The sequence below is a fragment of the Aspergillus ruber genome (assembly GCF_000600275.1).
Source record: "Aspergillus ruber CBS 135680 unplaced genomic scaffold scaffold00025, whole genome shotgun sequence".
In the NCBI taxonomy this organism is placed as follows: Eukaryota; Fungi; Ascomycota; class Eurotiomycetes; order Eurotiales; family Aspergillaceae; genus Aspergillus; species Aspergillus ruber.
The window spans coordinates 409138-429569 of record NW_024467321.1 but is presented as its reverse complement, the minus strand read 5'-3'; the positions used below and the strand labels follow the sequence as shown (position 1 = coordinate 429569).

The 20432-nt window shown below is 47.9% G+C and overlaps 5 protein-coding genes and 1 non-coding gene across 6 annotated transcripts; 3 read left to right on the top strand and 3 right to left on the bottom strand.

Annotated features, from left to right (window-relative positions):
• Positions 1 to 2617: 2617 nt before the first annotated feature.
• On the top strand, positions 2618 to 4924 carry EURHEDRAFT_461915 (RNA polymerase II mediator complex middle subunit MED1; the record flags this gene model as incomplete). Its single annotated transcript, XM_040784761.1, has 2 exons — positions 2618 to 4267; positions 4325 to 4924. The coding sequence occupies 2 exons, from the start codon at positions 2618 to 2620 to the stop codon at positions 4922 to 4924; spliced, it is 2250 nt and encodes a 749-aa protein (XP_040636498.1).
• Positions 4925 to 8819: 3895 nt separating this feature from the next.
• glnA (glutamate--ammonia ligase) lies at positions 8820 to 11040 on the top strand. Its single transcript, XM_040782620.1, has 6 exons — positions 8820 to 9071; positions 9147 to 9182; positions 9279 to 9371; positions 9545 to 10049; positions 10102 to 10523; positions 10573 to 11040. Exons 1-6 carry the CDS (start codon positions 9069 to 9071, stop codon positions 10588 to 10590), a joined length of 1077 nt encoding a protein of 358 aa, XP_040636497.1. The 5' UTR covers positions 8820 to 9068; the 3' UTR covers positions 10591 to 11040.
• A 10-nt stretch (positions 11041 to 11050) lies between these two features.
• Positions 11051 to 12768, bottom strand: EURHEDRAFT_461775 (putative MFS transporter; the record flags this gene model as incomplete). Its single annotated transcript, XM_040784749.1, has 3 exons — positions 11051 to 12230; positions 12280 to 12591; positions 12650 to 12768. 3 exons carry the CDS (start codon positions 12766 to 12768, stop codon positions 11051 to 11053), a joined length of 1611 nt encoding a protein of 536 aa, XP_040636496.1.
• Positions 12769 to 13362: 594 nt separating this feature from the next.
• EURHEDRAFT_t132 lies at positions 13363 to 13434 on the top strand. The gene has a single exon. It is a non-coding gene; the product is annotated as a tRNA-Ala (tRNA).
• A 589-nt stretch (positions 13435 to 14023) lies between these two features.
• EURHEDRAFT_461827 (sugar porter family MFS transporter) lies at positions 14024 to 15840 on the bottom strand (the record flags this gene model as incomplete). The annotated part of the gene is made up of 4 exons (XM_040784751.1): positions 14024 to 14324; positions 14376 to 15315; positions 15371 to 15559; positions 15618 to 15840. The coding sequence occupies 4 exons, from the start codon at positions 15838 to 15840 to the stop codon at positions 14024 to 14026; spliced, it is 1653 nt and encodes a 550-aa protein (XP_040636495.1).
• A 1298-nt stretch (positions 15841 to 17138) lies between these two features.
• EURHEDRAFT_181213 (putative zinc knuckle transcription factor (CnjB)) lies at positions 17139 to 18709 on the bottom strand. The gene is made up of 5 exons (XM_040777878.1): positions 18062 to 18709; positions 17918 to 17994; positions 17794 to 17854; positions 17581 to 17729; positions 17139 to 17508 (listed from the first exon to the last, which is right to left on the bottom strand). The coding sequence occupies exons 1-5, from the start codon at positions 18460 to 18462 to the stop codon at positions 17360 to 17362; spliced, it is 837 nt and encodes a 278-aa protein (XP_040636494.1). The 5' UTR covers positions 18463 to 18709; the 3' UTR covers positions 17139 to 17359.
• Positions 18710 to 20432: the final 1723 nt, after the last annotated feature.

The window sequence follows — 20432 nt, the reverse complement described above, 5'->3', positions numbered from 1 at the left end:
TTTTTGTGAAAAAAAGTGAATTGAGGTCCTGGATCCTATTTAGTTCTGTAGAATCTATCACTATTACTGGGGTCAATAATGTCACAGGGTACAGGCACTCACCAACAACACAAGATGTAGAGACATCCCGAGAGATTAATATCGCCTGTGTGCATTGCCAGAATGGAAATAGGATAACAATGACATATTGGACCTATTTCCATTCATCAGGAGTGAGATATGGCTCTTGAATCTTTGTATTAAATGTTGAATTCCAATGGTTTTGTACATCTTGAACCATCTGAAGTGGTGGGTTTGGGGCTTGGAGGTCACAGAATCGTTCACGGCGTTGAGGGGAGGCATTGATGGCATTGGAAAGGTGATGGATCCAAGGCAATAGGATCATTACCTTGTTGTTATTGAAGTTGAATGCTTATAGCACTCAATGTATCTTATGCAATGTCTTTCCAAATGAGACACTATACTCTGATAGTGCTGGTTGAATACCATCATCACTGAATGACACAGCAGCCACATCATCTGTGACGGCCCGGTCACGTTGGCTGGCTATCATGTGAGATGCAGTTGTTTGCTTTGTTGATGAATACAGCGTCACCCCCTGTCTTCCTTCCTCATGTTGATTATTATCGTCGATAGCTACCTAGGTGGAACCCATGAGTTGGATGTTCCATTATCCTAGTAGAGCGCCGTGACATCATCACAAGCCCCAATGCTGAGATACTTAATGATCTCATTTACTACTAGCTGAGCCACATGTGCAAGGCAAGGAAGCTGATTCTGCTTTGCTGATTATTGGCTACCTTTCAACTCCAGCTTCTCTGAAAGGTCTTCACAGGCATAGCGCTTAAGACGGTCTATTGATTTGCTGAATCACTACGCCAGGAACACAGCGTAGTTGGTGATCCGTCCAAAACCACCCAGAAGATGGAGATACTAATGCCAATTCTTAGATATAGCAGGATGTCGACCAGTCCAGACAAAGATAAACATTACAAGGACAACATGAATGGATGTAAGACGACAAAATATATTTTGCCGCCAAAATCCACTATGACGCGGTCGTTCTACAGTCACTATGTCCAGTAAATGGCAGGGTCAACCAAGCATTGCCTGTTTTGCTCAAAGTGAGGTGTGAAATCAGCGTTATGGTCATGAGAGCATTAGAGCATAGTGTCATTTGCCAAGAAATTTTGCATTGGTGAATGATCATTCTCATAGCATTTTCCTTTCCACAGTAGCGTGTCATAGGATGCAGCAAACCAGGAATGTGACAACAGTGCTCCAATCATTCATCATTTGGCAGTGAGGTTTGGGTCCAGACCTTACAGAACCGCCTCCGCGAAAATGTGACAAAAATAACCAAGAAAACCACAGGTGAGATATTTGGGCCATTGGATTTGTTTCTCTCAGATGCTAAATCGTTGTCATGTGGGCGTTCCAACCGCATACGCGGCACATGGGATCGGCGTGGTTAGGGCGAAAGTGCGACGCAGAAAGGGCACCCGCAGAAAGGGGCAATAAATGGGGTCAATTGTAAGCTGTAGTTAGCCTTGGGAGTTTGTCAAGCCTGGAGTCAATATCTTTCCTTTGATAAGGGAGTCGAAAGGGCGGATACCATTAATGACGAGCGGCCGGAAAAGCAAGACCTCATGTAAATTCGATTTTTAGTATAAGATAGGGAATTAAAGGATGTGAACCAATTTACTGTATAAAAGAACAGGGAGACAGAATCAACTCGAAACGCTGGTCAACGTAAACGAGGAAAAGGAAGCCGGAAGTAAAGGTGAGAGGGCGCAGCCGCGATTTTCGAAAAAAAAAAAAAAAAAAAAAAAAAAAGAGACCAGCAAAGTTCAAATCGCCAGAAATATGGGTGAGTGCAGCATATGGGAGGGAATTTGGCAAAAGAAGAAGTTTTGGGAGGAGACGAAGTCAGAACAGTGAGGGAGGGCTCTTTTATATTGGAAGGCCAGGCGGGCAGCGTTTATAGTACGGCGTATCGGGAGGCTATACCAGACCAGGGATAGTCTGAGAGTCCAGGTACAAAAGACAGAAAATGGGAAGAGTCAAGTGGTGGCAATGGTGAAATAAAATAAAATTAAAGAGCTAAGGATCGGTATCTCTTCACTGTCAGGGCTCATTCTATGTGCCTGAGGCATTTTATCGTCTGTCGTTTGATTTGCAACATTTGCATCAGAAATATGTCACATGATTTTGCACTTTACTCGGTCAGGAAAACATCACGTGGAACGCGTTCGAACAGAAGCTGTCGGTGATCGTGACCTGGTAGCAATCTGTTTATTTTATTTTATTCTATTCTATTTTAAACCCCCATTCATGATTTCAAGATATAACGGAATGATATATAGAATTTGAACAATACTGCAACTGTGCGCTTCGTTTTTTAGCGTATTGCTATCACACGACAACAAAACAGTCCCAACTCTGCAAGATCATAGATGTGCTCTCGCTAAAGAAGCTGCTTCCCGAATAATCATCCGTTGATTGTCCCGCATGTGATACCCAAACTTGGAATTAGAAACAAGTAGTCTTCTGGGTTTACTTTGCTTTACATCAGTTTCTCAATTCCCGGGGAGGTATTGGAGATACAAATACGATCATGGCAACTCCCTCTTCAAAACCGAATCCAGGTGCGACACCAACGCACTTAACCTCATCCCCCCGGCCATCAGGAGTCCCCATGGCCCGTCCCATGTCACACAAGTCACCATCGGCAAGAAGCCCCTCGGCGACGGGACACCTTCACGGGAGTGGTGGTCACGCACCGCTGCATCAATACTCTACGCCTCTCGCTGTTGCAGCCGGGGGGCTCGATGATCCGGTTAATTTCAGTTCACCATCGGCCCTCTTAGCACTTGGGGGTTATAGTGGAATCAGCCCATCCCCTGCGACGCATGAGGTCTTGGTCGGGGCTGGTATGCACGATAGCGATATTCACGCGCTCGGAATGCACGGTTTTAAGATTGGAAATGCTCGCGATAGCGATGAAGAGCGGAGACGACATATAGAAGATGTCGTCCAGATATTACGGACTCGTGTTGCGGGGAGAGGTGTGTGCAGGGAAGGTATCGAACGGCTAGGACAGCTTGAGGGGTTTGAATCGATTTGGCAGGAGGATAATCTCAGCATTGCAGGTAACTTTGTCGATCTGGAAATCGAGTTTCATCCGGGGAAGCACACGGTGAAAGACGTAAGTTTGAAGTATGCGACACCGGAGGCTACTGAGGGTGAAGGGAGGGATGAGGCTACTGCTGTCTTAAAGCGGGATTTGATGCAGTCGTCTGAGGAAATAGAACGGGGTGCTTGGAAATCGCTGACTGGGTTCTATGAGAACCTGCGGTGGCTGGCTAAGTTGGACCGGCTCAGTCAAGAGGTCAACTGCTTCGAGGCTATTGAAGGCCTTTACGAGAGTTTGAAACGAATCTGGGACGAGGAAAGCAAACACCTGAAATTCTCTGAGATTTACGAGCATTTGTGCAGTGGATGGGTTGGTCGACCATCTCTACACAGGGGAGGTCGAATCGGAATCAGTTTAGATTACTGGATATACCAAGCAAGAATTTTGGACGCGAAACGAAAAAACACATCTCCTGACGCAATGGTACTGGATAACGCTGACCAGGAGTTTGATATTCCTCAACATAGAATGTGGAGCGTCATGATTGAGTGCGAAGAGGGTTACCCATCACTCCGTGTGTCCAAAGACTGGGTAAACTCCGAAGTTTTGACACCTATGAGCACCGATAAATCGTCTGCTCCCAACGAAAATGATACAACAGACATTCCTACGGTCAACTGGGCCGAGCCGCCAATGACTACGACTTCCGACAGTCAAGGCAACCCGGGTGCTATGACACTTGATTCGGGCATGCTGGGTTCATCCACGCCAAATCGCCGATTTGTCGCAAAGATAGAGCCACCCCTCGATGTCCCTATTCTTGCAGCTTCCGATATCTACAGACAACTGGGACTTCAGTTGCCGCAAGAGTTCAGAATGGTGACGTACGACGGTTTGCTGGTTCCAGGATCGTCACCATTGTCCGGAGCAGATATCATGGGCTTTGGCACTGATGAGCCACCGCAGGCTGATCGAAGGAAACGTCGACTGTCTGTACAGGCATTTGATTCAGAAGGCAAGCCCTGCAAAAAGCAACACGGCTACACATTCCAAGCCTTTGAATCAGTTGCCGGCAGGACCATGCGGGATATTCCATTTTCGCATCCCCGTCAACTTGCGGAGATCCTTCCGGTAAGTCTTCTTTGATAATTCTTATTCTGGTTGGGTGCTAATACTGCTGCGTTTCAGGTTCTGCGTCAGTATGCCACGTTGGAGAATATGATCCAGAAGATCTTTTATACCCCGTCGCGACGTCACGACAGCAAACAAAATGGGCAGAGGTCTACGAGTCTTGACAGAAAGCATCAGGCTGCGCAATCGAGCACAACCAATGGAAAAGGGAACGTGACCATTTTGAGCAATCAAGACCCTAACGAACAGAAGCTCGACGCCTTGATGAAAGGGCTTAATGTGGAGGGTGTGTCGATTGATAATGATGCAGACGACGTCAAAATCGACATCACATTGCGAACACAACTTGGACAGGCACCCGTGATCATGCTACTCTTCACGATCAACGATGCGTCCATCGGAAACGACTACCTGAAAACCTTTTCAATCAGTTTCGAGGTTGGATTAAACGGGCACATCATAGTCGTAGACACATCTGGCTTGTGGGAGGAGCCGGTTTCCGGCGAGGACAGGCCCGAAGGTGCAGATATAGGAGACCAAAAGGACGAAGCGTCGGAAATGCCGAAGAAGATCGCCCGCGCGCTCGAGGTCTCTCAGGATCTAGGGATATTAGTGGAGTGGGTTCTGCGATGGAGGCGGCAACAGAAGAGCACATAAGAACTGCGAACAAGGACATGGACCTCGGATCTCGGGCCGACACATGCCCGCAGAATTATGGGTCTTGACCAACCAGTCGTTATTACTCGCAGAAGTTGTACATAGCTTACCGGAGTGATATAGGATGCGTAACTGCTTATGTTGACGACGGTCTGTTTCGGTTGTGTTATGGTTGGTATCCATCTTAGATCAGCAACGGGTTTCAAGGTTGGACTGTATCGATACAGTCGTCATGCAAGACGTTAGAATCGGGTGATTGCGGCTCAAAACCAGATATGGCGCAAGCAATGTCAACATGGATAACCTACTGTACTATTTGACTGCCTGAATCGAGCCAAGGTGTTTCTTATATGCAGTAGATGACAAGTTCTGTACAACCCTCCTCGACCGCAATAGCAATGAAATCCCGAGTAGTACTCCGTACGAGACACAAAATCTGGGGATGATGAGGCTGAGATACCGGTTGTATCACATGAGAACCGCCACGTGACGAACCTAGGGACACGGGGGGAATGGACTTCCCCAGTTTTTAGCCCGAATCGGGTGGATAAGGAGGAAGACACCAGCATTAGTGCAGATCATGCTTAATTAGCCCTTTCTCGTCTACAGGAGACGATATCGACATCGACATCCTGAATACTCGACAGGATAAGTCCGACAGTCAGGGTACTATCTACGAGAAAGTTATCTGACGATTTGTTAACTGACTGGCGGTGAGATATATATCGTGATACGAGGGCTTAACGGAACCAGTCGAAATAGTAACAAGCAAGGAGCTGTTTGAGTCGAGCATTTGGAAACAAGAAAAAAAAAAAAAAAAAAAAAAAAAAAAAAACTGGGTGATGTATCTTATCGGTTGGACAAAATGCGCATACCAACAGTTTCTGTATAGAGATTTGTACAGAGATCAACTGCGCGAATTACTTGGAAGGACTAGGGGTGAGCTATGACTGAGAAACTTTTCACTTCAATTATTGGGACCGGTAAGTTTGGTATGATTTACTCTACATGGCTCTTGCATTGACACCGCTGGAACGGATGATATGTGGCAGCTGGATATTGATTCTACGAGGGATTATCATTATCGAGGATCTGATTCTAGACGTGTTCTTCTGACCGTGCTCGAGTCAGTTGTCTTGCAATGGAGTTTGCTATATCCCGAACTCCGCTATCATAACCGCATTTGAGTGCCGTACTTGATCTATATTGATAAGAAGTCTCAGCTGAGCCACTATCAACCCAATCAACCCACGTCCATTAATCATTCAATTCCAACGACATCATATCAATATGGATCACAAGCACACAGACAAAGCAATAAATCCAGAAAAAAAGACTCATTCAGCTCCAAATGCAGCCCTTATCAATTCCCTTACTACTGCGCAGCCCCGTCATTTGTCATGGAACACCAGGTGAGCCAATCAATAGCCGCCGATAAAAAGGCGGCCTTTGTGTGGAGTAACCAGGGGGCGCGTCGTTTTGTCGGGAACCAATGAGAAAACCGATACACTGTTGCGAAGGTTGTCGCAGGAAGGAATGGATGATTCAGCGTTGATTCAAATGATTTAATGGCCGCGTTTAAAGGGTTTCCATTGGTGCGTTTAGAATGGCAAGGTTTTTTCCTGTTATGCGGTGAGGGATTTTGCCAGATATAGAATACAGGTGTGCAAACCGCGTATTTCAATGGATTGTTTGTAAAATATGTATTATTATTATTATTATTTTTTTTTTTCCCCCTCTTTTTCTATTCTTTCATGCGTAAAGTTTGCTCTTGATGCATATGATATGCGTAGAGAAAGAATTCTTTGTGTTTGATATCGAGAAGTCACATGTACTCAACTGTACCACTCTTACAATGCGTGGATACTAACCGGATCTGGCTAAAGAGGCGTTGCGGAGCCCAGCCACACACTCGTTGCTATTCTTACCGCAAACGACGTTTTACACCGGATATATTTGGATATTTGTATCAGATATTCTGGTTGTGACTAACTGTGGGCTATAGAATACATGTACTCTGTACAAGTTTTTTTTTTTACTTGTATTTCTCTGTATCAGAATTGCGCGCACATGATATTTTTGATATCATTTCGACGGAGTAAAACCCCGTATTAAGTAGCTTGCACGGAGGAATGGCATTAATTATCTGCAATCACAGGGCTGAACGGAACTTTCTTCTCCAACCCTCCTTCCCCGACTTTTCATCAATAGTCTCTGGATTCCTCCTGAATCACCCGACTTCGCTGCTATTTTATTTGTTGCTTCCCGATCCGGGGTAAATCTTGTCAAATCCCCAGTTCTAGAGTCGGTCCCAAGACTCCCCTCGTACGCCCAGAATACATGAAGATGGGTTATCGAGGCGGTGCTGTATTGTCATACCGAGTTTCACCCTAGTGCGTAGGCCGGTGTCGGGACCACCGTCCACCGGCAACGCCTTTTCGAGAACACCTTTTTGCCACGACCCACTCTTAGGCGGGTGTTGTATTTAGATTACAATACGTGTATTTTATGGGGAAATGATCTCCATCTATCAATACAGAACTATGTGTGCTCGCTAGCTACTACGGGTGCTTGTATTTGTGCTATGTACGGTGTATATGTCGAGTGCACAACTGACGTGTTCTAGAATAATATGTTTTTATCAAAGAAGTTATTCTCGTATTCTGCATATCTCGTTTGATATGAAGCGTCATCGCGGGGTTAAAGGATGCGATAAGGGATCAATCCCTGCCATGGGAAGTGCCAGGTACGCCAGGAACGCAGTCCTGTCTACATATCTCAGTATGTGCAAAGATCATACAGATCAGGTACTTGTACAGACACAGATACATAGGTGTCGATACTTGTACAGAGTACGCTATTAATCAATCTGTAAACAAATTCACCGCGCTTATCCAGGGTGGCATCAAAACGCAACACCCACTCGAATATATTCCGTACTTGCATCGAGTGCACACTCAGGATACGAATCCATGCCCCCGACTCTAGGCACGAGGGTCCTTGTCGCCAATTGTATGGAGTTATAGACACACCAGGACGGCCATTGACGCAATGACCAGGAAGAAGAGAGTTAGCGGTTGATAACATGTTTTAGCAATCTCGTGTTGATATCTATTGCGCTTCATAAAATAAATTATTGATATGCACTGAAGATGGGTCACAAGACGCTTCATATCACGGAGAATTAAATGTTGACATATGTGGCTGGCTGCATTCCATAGTTCATCGGCCATAGTTTTTCTCGCTCTGGATACGCATTGGCGAGTAGTACAGAGTATTTGTTTATTATTGATCGTTCAGATCGATCCAGACCATGCATCTTCATGCCCTACTGTGCATGCTCTACGAATACATCTGCACATACTAATTGTACCATGCTTTAGATGCAGAAAGGGGGAGTCATTTTTTGCACCAATTTTACCTGATTCGGAAGGCGTCCTGTCCTGTCATTGGGCAGCCAACTGTCTCGTACTGGGTATTACAGTAGTATGAGGGATATCCTATGTTCTACTACAAAGTACAACCACAGTATGCTACGTCGGTGCATAATTATAGGTATCTAAAAATGTAGACAAACTACGAGTATAGAATTCTGGTCATGTTTTAGTATAATAGTACCCTAGTAGAGTTTTAACGAGTCATCATGATAACGGCGGAATCGTCGACCGTATCCGAAAAAAAGCGGAAATCACGATCGGTGGTTACGGTACGGTATCGTATTTTACCACCCACAGCCGAAGAATTCGCCCCTCCCAGAATTCTTTTGTCTCTTCCCTGCGCGGGAAAAAAAAAAAAAAAGAAAAAGAATATTAATTTAATCCCTCGCCCTCCTCCACTCAACCTCACCTTCCGTTACTTCTACTTCTTCATCCTTTTTTGCTCTTCTCTTCATATATCTCCTCTTCCCCATCCCCATCTTTCTATTTTATCCTCCATCTTCCTTTTCTTTCGTCTCGCGTTCTGAAGATCCAGTTCAATCTTATTCCATCTTTTGGATCTTTCCGCAGTTTTACTGTCGCTGTTCATTCTTCGTGAAGAGTCATCCACCTGGAACACTACCGAGTCACTTGAGCTCCCTTTGCTTGCCTACGAGACATCCAACTTCTACTCTCTTCCAAGAGATCACAAAAGATCATCCGTCATCATGGTATGGTTGCTTCTCCCGTCTTGACCTGTGGCGAATCTGAATCCCAGACTGACTCATTTGCTCTTTGCACCACAGGCTGAAACTTCGACCGTTATCTCCAACACGGATAACGTGCGTTTGACTACCTGAGTACTTCCTTTTCGAGGAAGTATCCAACCAAAAAAAAAAAAAAACATCCTATACTGACTGGCTTCGTGCTGGATACAGCTCATGAAATACATGGACCTCCCCCAGAGGGGCCACATCCAAGCAGAGTACGTCTGGATTGACGCTGTCGGTGGTTGCCGCTGCAAAACCAAGGTATGCTATCTATTTTCGTCGCTGTGGTGGGACAAATGAAGGCTACAATGCTATCTGCTATCTCGAACGTCTGTGCACGGTCATTCCAGATGCAACTAAACGTCCATGCGTCGCCACCTGCAGCTATCCACTCACGTGACCGTTTTACTAACGCGTTCTGGCACGTCTCTTAGACCCTCTCGAAACCCGTCAGCTCTGTCGATGAGCTCCCTGAATGGAACTTTGATGGTTCGTCGACCGGCCAGGCTGCTGGTGACAACTCCGATGTCTACCTTCGCCCCGTTGCTTTCTTCCCCGATCCCTTCCGCCGTGGCGACAACATCCTCGTCCTCTGTGAAACCTGGGATTCGGATGGTACCCCCAACAAGTTCAACTACCGTCACGAGGCCAACCGTCTGATGGAGGCCCACTCCAAGGAAGAATGGTGGTTCGGCCTGGAACAGGAATACACCCTGCTTGGTACTGACGGCTGGCCGTACGGATGGCCCAAGGGTGGTTTCCCCGGTGCCCAGGGTCCTTACTACTGCGGTGTTGGTACGGGCAAGGTCTACTGCCGTGATATCGTCGAGGCTCACTTCCGTGCTTGCCTGTACGCCGGTATCAAGATCTCCGGTATCAACGCTGAGGTCATGCCCTCGCAGTGGGAGTACCAGGTTGGACCTTGCAATGGCATTGAGAGTGAGTTTTTGAATTTACAATTTGATATTGAAGTCGTGCTGACTTGAGAAAGTGGGCGACCACCTCTGGATGTCCCGTTTCTTCCTACACCGTGTCGCTGAAGAGTTCGGCGTCAAGATCTCGTTCGAGCCCAAGCCCGTCAAGGGTGAGTGGAACGGTGCCGGTCTTCACACGAACGTCTCGACAGCCTCGATGCGTGAAGACGGTGGTATGAAATTCATCGAAGCCGCCATGAAGAAGCTCGAGGCCCGTCACGTTGAGCACATTGCCGTCTACGGTGAGGGTAACGAAGAGCGTCTTACTGGTCGTCACGAAACCGGTAACATCGACAAGTTCAGCTACGGTGTTGCCAACCGTGGTGGCAGCATTCGTATTCCCCGCCAGTGCGCCAAGGATGGCAAGGGTTACTTCGAGGACCGCCGTCCCGCCAGTAACGCTGATCCTTACCAGATTACTGGTATCATCGTCGAGACTGTAAGTTTTCTGATATCTGGGTTGAGGTCCACATGACTAACTTGAACAGCTCTGTGGTGGCAACTAGATCACTTCCAAAAACATTGGCATTTCGTCTTAGCGCTCGTATACCCTTCGGTGTCAACAGAGCGGGACTCAGGAGTGCAGCCTGGCAGCATACTTCATGGCAGATTTTCTCTTGGTGTTCTTTTTCCTTTCTTTTTCGACTGGGGTGCCAGAGCTTGCCTTTTGCGTTCGTTGACCCGCATATGCATTAATTATTTTCGTTGTCTGTCGTTTTTGTGGGTTATGTGTTACGTTCAATAGCATAGATCTTTCATTAGTGCTACGGGGTGATATTGGAGGCACCGTCGTTAGCACAGGATCAGGTTGGAGGAGCATTGATACAATGGGAATTGGGAAACAAAAAAGCCGGATGGCATACTGTTTTAGTAGAAATGTACTGTACAATCGTTATAGGGATAATTGGGCACTGGCATAATCAACTGGATTATATGGCTATCAGTAATATGATGCATTATTCTAGTCTATTTCTTTGGTAGGATTTTGGTAAGACTCGAGCCCAGACCGCGGAGTCCTCTCTGGTCGGCTTCTCGACGCGCAGCGCCATCGACAATGTCATCTTGACCGGTTGTTGTAGAGACAGGGTTCTTTCGGTCCACGAACCAAACCAAGAATTGCATCAAGAAGGCAGCCAGAATGCTGCCACACAGAATACCAACCATAACTAAGTTACTCTTGCGATACTTGGCCATCCCCGGCGCCTCAGCATCCGATTTCCAACCAGTATACAACGCATAGGTTGTCAGGATACTCCCCAAGTTTCCCCATCCAGACACCACGGCGGAAGCTGCCGCAACACCAACCTCCCCATGCCTAGGCTGGAAAAGCTCATTCGTCCAAGTCATAGTAATAGGCACAGTAGGACCAAGCCCAAACCCCACAATCAACAACCCACCATACCGGGGCCATGGCTTCGCATCAGACCCGGCATATGTCATAAGCAGGAGTCCCAGTATCTGCAACACAACCGGCCCCGAGAAGAACAGCGCACGATGTCTATGGAAGCGGTCCGAAATAGGCGTGATAAGTAAAATAGCAAGAAGATCCATTAACCAAATCGGTGCTGAAAGCAGAGATAGATCGACCGATGAGAGGGAGGGGTTGGTTGCTTGGATGATAATGGTACTGTAGTTCTGCACCCCGATACCCACGCCCACGACGCCAAAGTACATTATGAGTAGCGGCCAGAGGCGCCAGTCGAGGAAGACTTTAGCAAGGTCACGCAATGTCCAGCGCGGACGATGGTACACGCGGCGCAGATCGTGGTAGTGGGCTAGTGCATCTGCGCCAGAGAGCGCGGGGGAACTGCGGGGGATCACTCCGAAGTATTTCGTTTTCTCTTGTTCGGGGGACCCAGGGGCGACTGGTCGATCGGGTAGCCACCAGAGCAGAACGAATCCCACGACGATTGTGACGAGCCCGTAGATGAGGAACATCCATTGGAAGCCTACTAGGCCGCGGTCACCATCCATGCCTTGGAATCCTGCTGATACGAGGCCCACGACTGCGGCGGAGATTTGCGCTGCGGTGTAGTATTGGCCGATGCGCTTTCCGGTTCGTGAGGGCGGGTAGAAAAGGGTTAGGTAGTAGGACATGCCGGGCCAGAGGCCTGCTTCGACGATTCCGAGGAGGAGGCGGAGCAAACTACAGCCATTAGCATATATACTCAATCTCGGGGAGAAATAGGACATACTATAAACTCCAAGCCGCCTTCATAGCAGCCATACAAGCCCCAATAACACCCACACTAACGACAATCCGACTCATCCAGACATGCGGACTAAGTCTCGTCATGATCAGATTCGACGGCAGATCAAACACCACATAGCACACGTAGAACAGCGCGAGACCCGTCGAGATCTGGTGCGGGGTTGCATTCAACACAGTGCCCAGGTCGTGTCCGGCATCTTCGTTCATAGTCTGCGCAAGGCCGACGTTGGAGCGGATTGCAGAGCAGAGGAAGTAGAGGATCCAGAAGGGGGGGATTATGCGGTAGTCCAATTTTCTATTCCCGTATCAATTAGCTACGTGTTTGGTATATGTTAGTGAGGGAGATGAGATACCGGTAGATGCGCTCGATGCTGGCGACGTCCGGCTCATCGCCGGTTTCCGCGTGCGCGGGATCTTCTGGTAGTTGTGTGGTGACATTGGTGATGTCTTTCGTGTCTTGATGGTCTGCCATGTTGCTCATCGTACTTCAGCGCAGCTTCAGCACCACAGCAGGAGAGTAGTTGATATCAATTGAGGAGAACCGACCTGCAGAAATCTGCAGGCAAGTAAGCGACGCAAAAACACTAGACTAGCAGACTAGTCTGACCGGCTCCCAAAATCGATTCCGGAGAATAGCTTCCGCGAATCCAGAATCATATCATCTTGGCTGTCGTTCTTTCCCTGAGGCTATCACCGAGTGACCAAGATCATATCAATCAATCAGTCCCAACGCTCCACAGTGGCTATCGTCGGCTCAACTGTTGATTTTTCCGCGCTAAAGCTGAATTCTCCGAGCCGATCAAGTTAATGACTCACGGCGTGGTAGACCGTTCGTCCGATGTCGGCGGGTTCATTGTGGATGTGATTGTATCATTGCAACAGGAAGATATTTGGTAATGATTATGTGAAAGTATTGATTCATGATTGCATGCGAACTGTCCTTAGATTTGGACTGGTTCTACCGAGGGTGTCCTCGGGAACTATACCGGATTCGACTATAATGGTTTTGCCTGAGACTAGCAGTTTTACCTCTTATAACTTTAAGCAAGAAAGGTGGAGTATATGTGGGCTTGTGGTTTAGTGGTATAATACCCCCTTAGCATGGGGGTGGTCCGGGGTTCGATTCCCCGCGAGTCCATTTTTTTCGTTTCTCTTTTTTTGTCTTTTGATTTTTTTTTTTTTTTTTTTTTTTTTTTTTTTTTTTATCTGTGTGTTAGCTGACTCCAAGCCTAGATTTCTCAATCTCCAGTATGGGGGACTGAATAGCCCTTCATCAACGTAATCTTCTTGACGCTATATTATGTCTCATGTATCAGAAGCCATGTGGTATGTATCAGAAGCCATGTGGTATGTATCAGAAGCCATGTGGTATGTCGATGTTACCTAGCTGATAAGTCCACCACAATACCACTGGCGAGGAAGTGGCTTTGTGGGGAGACAGAAGATTGAATACGATTGAACTTGGGATGAGGTCCCTGGAGTCTTTTCGCGAACGGTAGACATCCACTTTATCCTGTATACATTGCTGTGAATAGCTTAAATCACCGCCGGCATCTTCAATGTCAAAGTATACATCCAATGCAACACCCAAGTCCAAAAACTGCCGTCAAATAGGTATATTTGTACCAACTCCAAATATCCAACTATATACGTCCCAAAAGACCGCCAAGACAGTAATATAAAAACATGGGTCTCATTAAACATCACATCCAAACAGAACAACCCGTCTATGAACGATCCGAACTACCATCTCTCCCAAACTTCTCATTTTCAATATGTTCGCGATGCTCCTTGTGCGTCCCGTCAGCGATGCTGACTTGGCGCACAGCGTGCACGGCAGCGTCTTCGACGTCATCAACGGTGTGGAGAAGTTCGCCTTTCTTGCCGTACATGTGTGGTTCGTCGCGGGCGGTGCGGACGAGGTTAAAAACGCTGGTGGTTTTGCGAAAGATGCGGTCCATTTCTTCGAGGGAGCGACGAGTTGTTTCGGGGTAGAAGAAGTAGGTGACGGGGAAGATGAAGGCGTTGCTGGTTGGGTTAGTAAAGGTATAAAGTTGGTAAGTAGGGGCAGAGACTTACATGACTGCGAAAATGATATAGGTCTGGTAACCAATGTTGTCAAAAGCTACAGGGGTAATCATGACAACGAGGAAGTTGAAGATCCAATTGGACGAAGTCGCCAATGCGTTGGCCGGAGCACGAATCTTCAACGGCACGATTTCTGCCGGGTACAGCCAGGTCATACCCAGCCAACCGATACCGAAGAAGGTGTTAAAGACAAACAGGAATACACAGCAGGCGATGTTCGCTGGGGTATTGGCGATGGACGAGGTGATGGCGAGGATGACCATGGAAAGGGACATTCCGGCAGCACCGAAAAGCATGAGCGTGCGACGTCCGAATTTCTCAATGGTGAAGATGGCAATCAGGGAGGCGAGGAAGTATTCAGTGCCATTGCAGGCGGAGATTAAACGGGATATAACTGGGTCCATTCCGACTTGGTCCTCTAGTAATTTGGGGATGTAGTAGGTAATCAGGTTGATTCCTGAGATTTGTTGGAACATCTGATTGACGTAGGCCAGCATGGTACGGTGGAAATGACGGTCTTCAGTCATGGTGAACATGTCGCTAAACGAGCCCTTGGACATCTCAAGGACGGTAGCCTTGATGGCAACGAGTTCGTTTTGCACCAAGGTCGAGTCTGGGGTATCATTCAACAACGCCGTGAGTACCTCCTGAGCATCATGTTCGCGACCCCTGAGCACGAGCCAGCGAGGCGACTCAGGGAGGAACATGACAAACGCCAGAATGATGAGGGCGAAAAAGATCTGGAAGGCCAGCGGGAAGCGCCAGGCCACGGGGTTCGGGTCGGCGAAGAGAAGACCAAAGTCGATCCAGTAACTGATGGTGATACCCAGGGTGATCATGGCACCTTCAATCATGACCATTTGGCCGCGACGGTTGGACTTGCAGCATTCAGATTGCCAAGTGGGTACGGTAGATGTGTTCATTCCGTTTCCTACGCTATTAGCCTTGTTTGCGGAAGAGGTACGAAGGGGAAGCCGGCGACATACCAAGACCGGTGACAATGCGACCAACAATCAACTGAGGCAGATGGTAGGCGGTGCATTGTAGAATCGCACCGATGACCATGATAAACGAACCAAGGAAGATAGTCTTGCGCCGTCCAAGCCAATTTCCAATCCAGATTGTGGGAATTGAACCGGCGAAACATCCCAAGTTATAAGCGGCAACAACGATCCCTATGAAATACCTCCCAGTTAGCAATTTGCTTGTTAGAATGGTGGAAAAGAGACTCACCCTGCTCCGTCGAGCGAGCACTCTTCTCCTCTTTGGTAAGACCCTTATACTCGGCTCCAGTAGTTGCGATAGAAGGAAAGACGCTGATGAACGAATCCAGATTTAACAAACCGCCAGTCACACCTTGATCGTAACCAAACAGCAAGAAATCCATTCCGGCAATGACACCAATGGCAATCTGGAGGGAATTGCCCTTCAGACCCAAGTATTGACCACCGCCCATGATGAATTAGTTGATGTGCAGTTCCGGGGAATATAAGGATTCATCAAAGGGTATATACTATAAGTGATTGAGCACTAAGGAAGACATAAGAATAGGAGATTGGCAAGGAAAGGGAGAGCAGTGAGTGAGAAAAGAAAACAAGCGAATACGCGACGACGAGGCGCCGCTGGTTTTATGAAGCTTTGTATGCATTTCTCCAGTCTCGATGCTGATTGGTCACAGACCAAAGCAAAGACAGCGAGCCTTGGCTTGTCCTGTTTGGGATATGCCGATCGGAGAGCAGCCGACATTTTAGCCTATTTTGCCTGTTTTTCTGCATATTTTCTCGTTTCTGGATACTACTACACTAACTAGATGACGTCCGGCGGACTCACGTGCTTGCGGAGAGTGTGGGGAGAGCGAATGCGGTCATTTTTGTGGGCCATAAGAAGATCTGGAGAAGAATCTGGGGATATCCACGGAGTACATAGTTGTATGCCTACTACTCGTATCAAGTATTTAACCTACATGTTTGCATAGAGAATAAGAGGAAAACATACATTAAAATGCAGAATTTTATCTTACATAGTAGTATACAAAGATATCAGTCCCAATGGGGACCTGTCGTGCACGAACCATCCTCACCATCCCCAGCAGTCATACCATATGCAATTAATTCAACACTCCAAGGATCCAAGTCTCTCGGTTTACCTATTCTGGTATCCCGACAGAGCAGAGTCAGAATTCCCCCGGATAGGCACGAGTCGTACAAGCGGCGAAATCTTACGCAGCACAGCCTTCTAGAAGCATGATCTTCCTGGTTACCACCTTGACATCTATCCATCGCGTACTCTTTATACTTGCAGGTGCTGGATGTGACCTTGTCCTCGTATCCAAGATATCGTGCTTGTATACCACCCGAAGCGACATCGCTAAGTGGTAGTGGGCACGACCCCTCTTCCCCGTATTTCCCTTCCTCGGCTCGCATACGCATTCGGAGACTCCCGAGCCTACTCCACCACCACCACGCTCTTTCCATCATGGTGCATATCACAAATAGACAACTTTTATTATTATTGTACGCTGGTCAATCTCCACGAGTTAGCGAACCGGAGTTCTTCTTCCCCCCCTCCATCAATCACACAGACAGGTCAAACCGTCGTTGAACAGGATCCTAATCCCGTGCCAGGTCCCCGTTACCGACTGTCCGCCCCAGTTCCGTCCGAGAAAAAGAAAATCATACAAGAAAACGAAAAAGTAAAATTCCTCGGATTGCCGGCTTCCCCGTTCGACCAAATGCAACAAAAGAACAAAACAAGTAACGAAAAGCGAAGGGAGAAAAAAAGTGCCAGAGTCGTAGTAGTACTAAGCTAGATATACTTGGAATCATTCCGTATTCCGCAGGGAAGAGCGAGCCAACCAACGGAAGTCCTCCGTACGGCTTGTGGCTGTCTTGACGCACTCTCTCTTCCCCCGCACACGGCTGAAACCGTTCCACGTCCCGACATCCATTTCGGGGAGAAGAAACGAGTCGTGGTTTTCACCAGCCGGCCGCTTCTTCGGAAGCACCCCATCCGCCGCCAGCACCAGCGCCAACGTCATTGCCCCTGTTATTGTAGTCGTCCGTGCCGCCCATCAAGTCAGGCTCCCCCGAGTTCTCGGCGGGGCACCGGCGCATCGTGTGGCCCACTGCATTATTCCGCAGTCAGCCCAGATCTTTTTCCTTTTTCTGATAGAATGCAGGGACCAATGAACACTTACTCTCACCACAGTTGTTGCACCTGACCCTGGAGTAATCGCGTGGTTTCGGGCAGTCAGTGCTGAAGTGACCGACCTCATCGCAGTTGCGGCACGTCACAGTGGAAACGTCGCGCGGCTTATCACAGTCTCGAGCCATGTGGTCCTCCGATCTGTGCCCGGTCAGTTTAGGGAGTGCTCTTTCGTCATCGCTCACAGGTGACACACGACACTTACCCACAGTTGCGGCAGGTCCGGGGCGCACTGGCCTGAGGACAATCCTTTGCAAAATGTCCAGCTAGTGAATAAGATTATTGGTACTGTGGACGGCGTAAAGAAGTATGTCAAGGTTCCGGCTTACTCTCATTACAGCGTCGGCATTCGACTCCTTCGGCCGTACGAGGGTTGGGGCAGTCGGAGGCCTTGTGCTCGGGAGACCTGCGCGCTATCAGCAACTCTGCATATAGGATGTAGCACGGGTGTCTGCTATAGACAGATATCTCACCCGCAGTTACGGCAAGCGAACTTATCGCGACGCGGCTCGGGGCAGTCACGGGCCCGGTGGCCGACGGCGTTACAGTTGACACACTTCACCTCGACTCGCTCGCGTTCAGTACGCTCTTCCTTGCAGCTGCGCGAAATGTGACCCATTTCTGATTTGTCTGTGTCAGCATTTTTCGCCATCAATCTTCTTGATTTGGGTACACTTATTTGCTTACCACCACAGTTGATACATTTCGGGATCTGACGATCGTAAGGGAGACCAGCGTCCTCGAGACGGGCCAGGTTGTCTTCGGTAGAGGCGGGCCAACGCTCACGGAGTGCCGCTCGCTGTGGCTTGGGGCTGTAGTAGAAGCCGACCACATACTTGCAGTTCAGCTTACCCTGAAGGCTAATCAGGCACATAATGTCGCCGATTGGTTTCTCCTATGCCACACAATCAGTACTATTCTTCTGGAGAGCAATATGTTATGATTTATAACTAACCATAGCGATGAGGTAAATGTTGAAATCCTCTTCACGCATTTTCTTCTCGATATCCACAAGGGTGGCCTGGGGAGCCGCCTTGGAGTAGACCTTGAAAGCCTTTTTACGGCCAATCAAACCTGAACTGGATATAAACAAGCGAGAAGAATATTTGACTTACATCGCGAAACTCTCCCAAGTCTTTATCGTCACTAGCCGCCTTCATTGCGGCCCACGCCTCTTCGGGGAGCTTGTCCGGAACACCGTTCAAGTCAAATTTGCGGTTCTCCGTGCACTCCATAGTCTTGTGGCCTGCCGAGGAAATTAGTCATCTCTTTCCCAAAGCCACATTGCTCCAAGAACTTACCCTCCTGTTTACAGTTCTTGCACACGTCAGGAGGCCGCTCAGGGCACTCGGCAGCGGGATGTCCTTCCCTCTCGCAGATACGGCAGGGTCCCTTGAACACGCGAGGCTTGGTACATTCGGCCTTACTATGACTATTACGATGTTCAGCAGCTGTGAAGACAGAAGCATACAATGTCTTACTTACCCTTCTTCGCCACAGTTGAAGCAAGCTCCGCTCTTGCGAGGCTGAGGACAGTCGACTTTGCTGTGACTGTAATGTTGTTTAGTAACCATGAAATTGAGCAGACGGACACAGGCCACTTACCCTTCTTCACCGCAGTTGAAGCAGGCGCCCATCTTACGAGGCTCAGAACATTCGCGGGCAAAGTGACCCTCACCACCACAGCTGTTTGATTTTGTTAGCTGAGTACAGAAGAGGAACAGTCCAGGGACTTACTTGCGGCAATTGTTGTTACCCCCTGCGCCACCGTCATCAGCGGCATCGAATCCACCATCACCGCCATCGAAGCCATTGCTGTTGAAGTGGTCTTCACCACCGAAGCCGGCGTCACCTAGACGCTGTCAGTAAGATAACAATTAGAAGAAGACGGAGCCTCCTTTGGGGCACGAGAGCACGTAGAAGGTACGCGTAATTTTCGTGTGAGACGTCTCTCGATGACCAAGGTTTGTACGCACCGGAGTCCCAGGCACCGGCTGCCTCGTTGGATCCCCATCCAGACATCTTGGGGGTGTATGTTTTCTTAGAAAGGATCGAAAGAAGGATGAGAGTTCAGGTTTTCTAGCATCAAGACGCAAAATTTTCAGTTTAGAGAACTGAAGAGGACGAAGAGGAAGAAGAAAGGAAAAGACACGGGAAAAAGAAAGAAACGTAGAAAAAACCGGGAAGTAGAATTGACGTGTTTTTAGACGCGAGCGAATTTGAAAAGAGCTGGAACCGAGACTGGAACTCAATTTCCAGATTCTCTCGTGCTCGAGAGAATGAAAAGAGAACCTCACTCACCAGTAGCAAGCAGTGACCAAACGTCCCGTTCTTTGACAATGAAGAAGAGGTCTCTCGTGTAGGATAGAGAGGAGGGAAGGGGAAAGGGAAAATATGAAGGATGAAGAGAGATGGAGGAGGGAAAAGGAAGAAAAAGAAGAAAAAGGGAAAAGAAATAAACACATAAAGTGAAGGGAGACAAAATGGAAGTCCAGTAGTGAATAATTCGTTTGCTACCCACGGGAGGATGGCGTTGCAGGTATCGATGCCATCCAAAATCATTTGCAGCTTGCCTGAATATACCCATGTATTATGGCAAAGAACTGTTCCATACACGCGATAGTTGAGCTGCTTGGTCTTCCGCGCTGTACGGATGCAGCCCTATCTGAGCTTCCCGCAGCGAAATGTAATTTTCTGCGTTTTTCTGCCGGTAAAACTTCGTATTAAGTGCTCTAATCATTTTTCTTGTCGCAATTATTTTATAGGCGATTCCATTAATTTTGTACAAAAAGCCCAAGCATACAATTTCAATCTATACAAACACCTGGCAAACGAACGTTGACG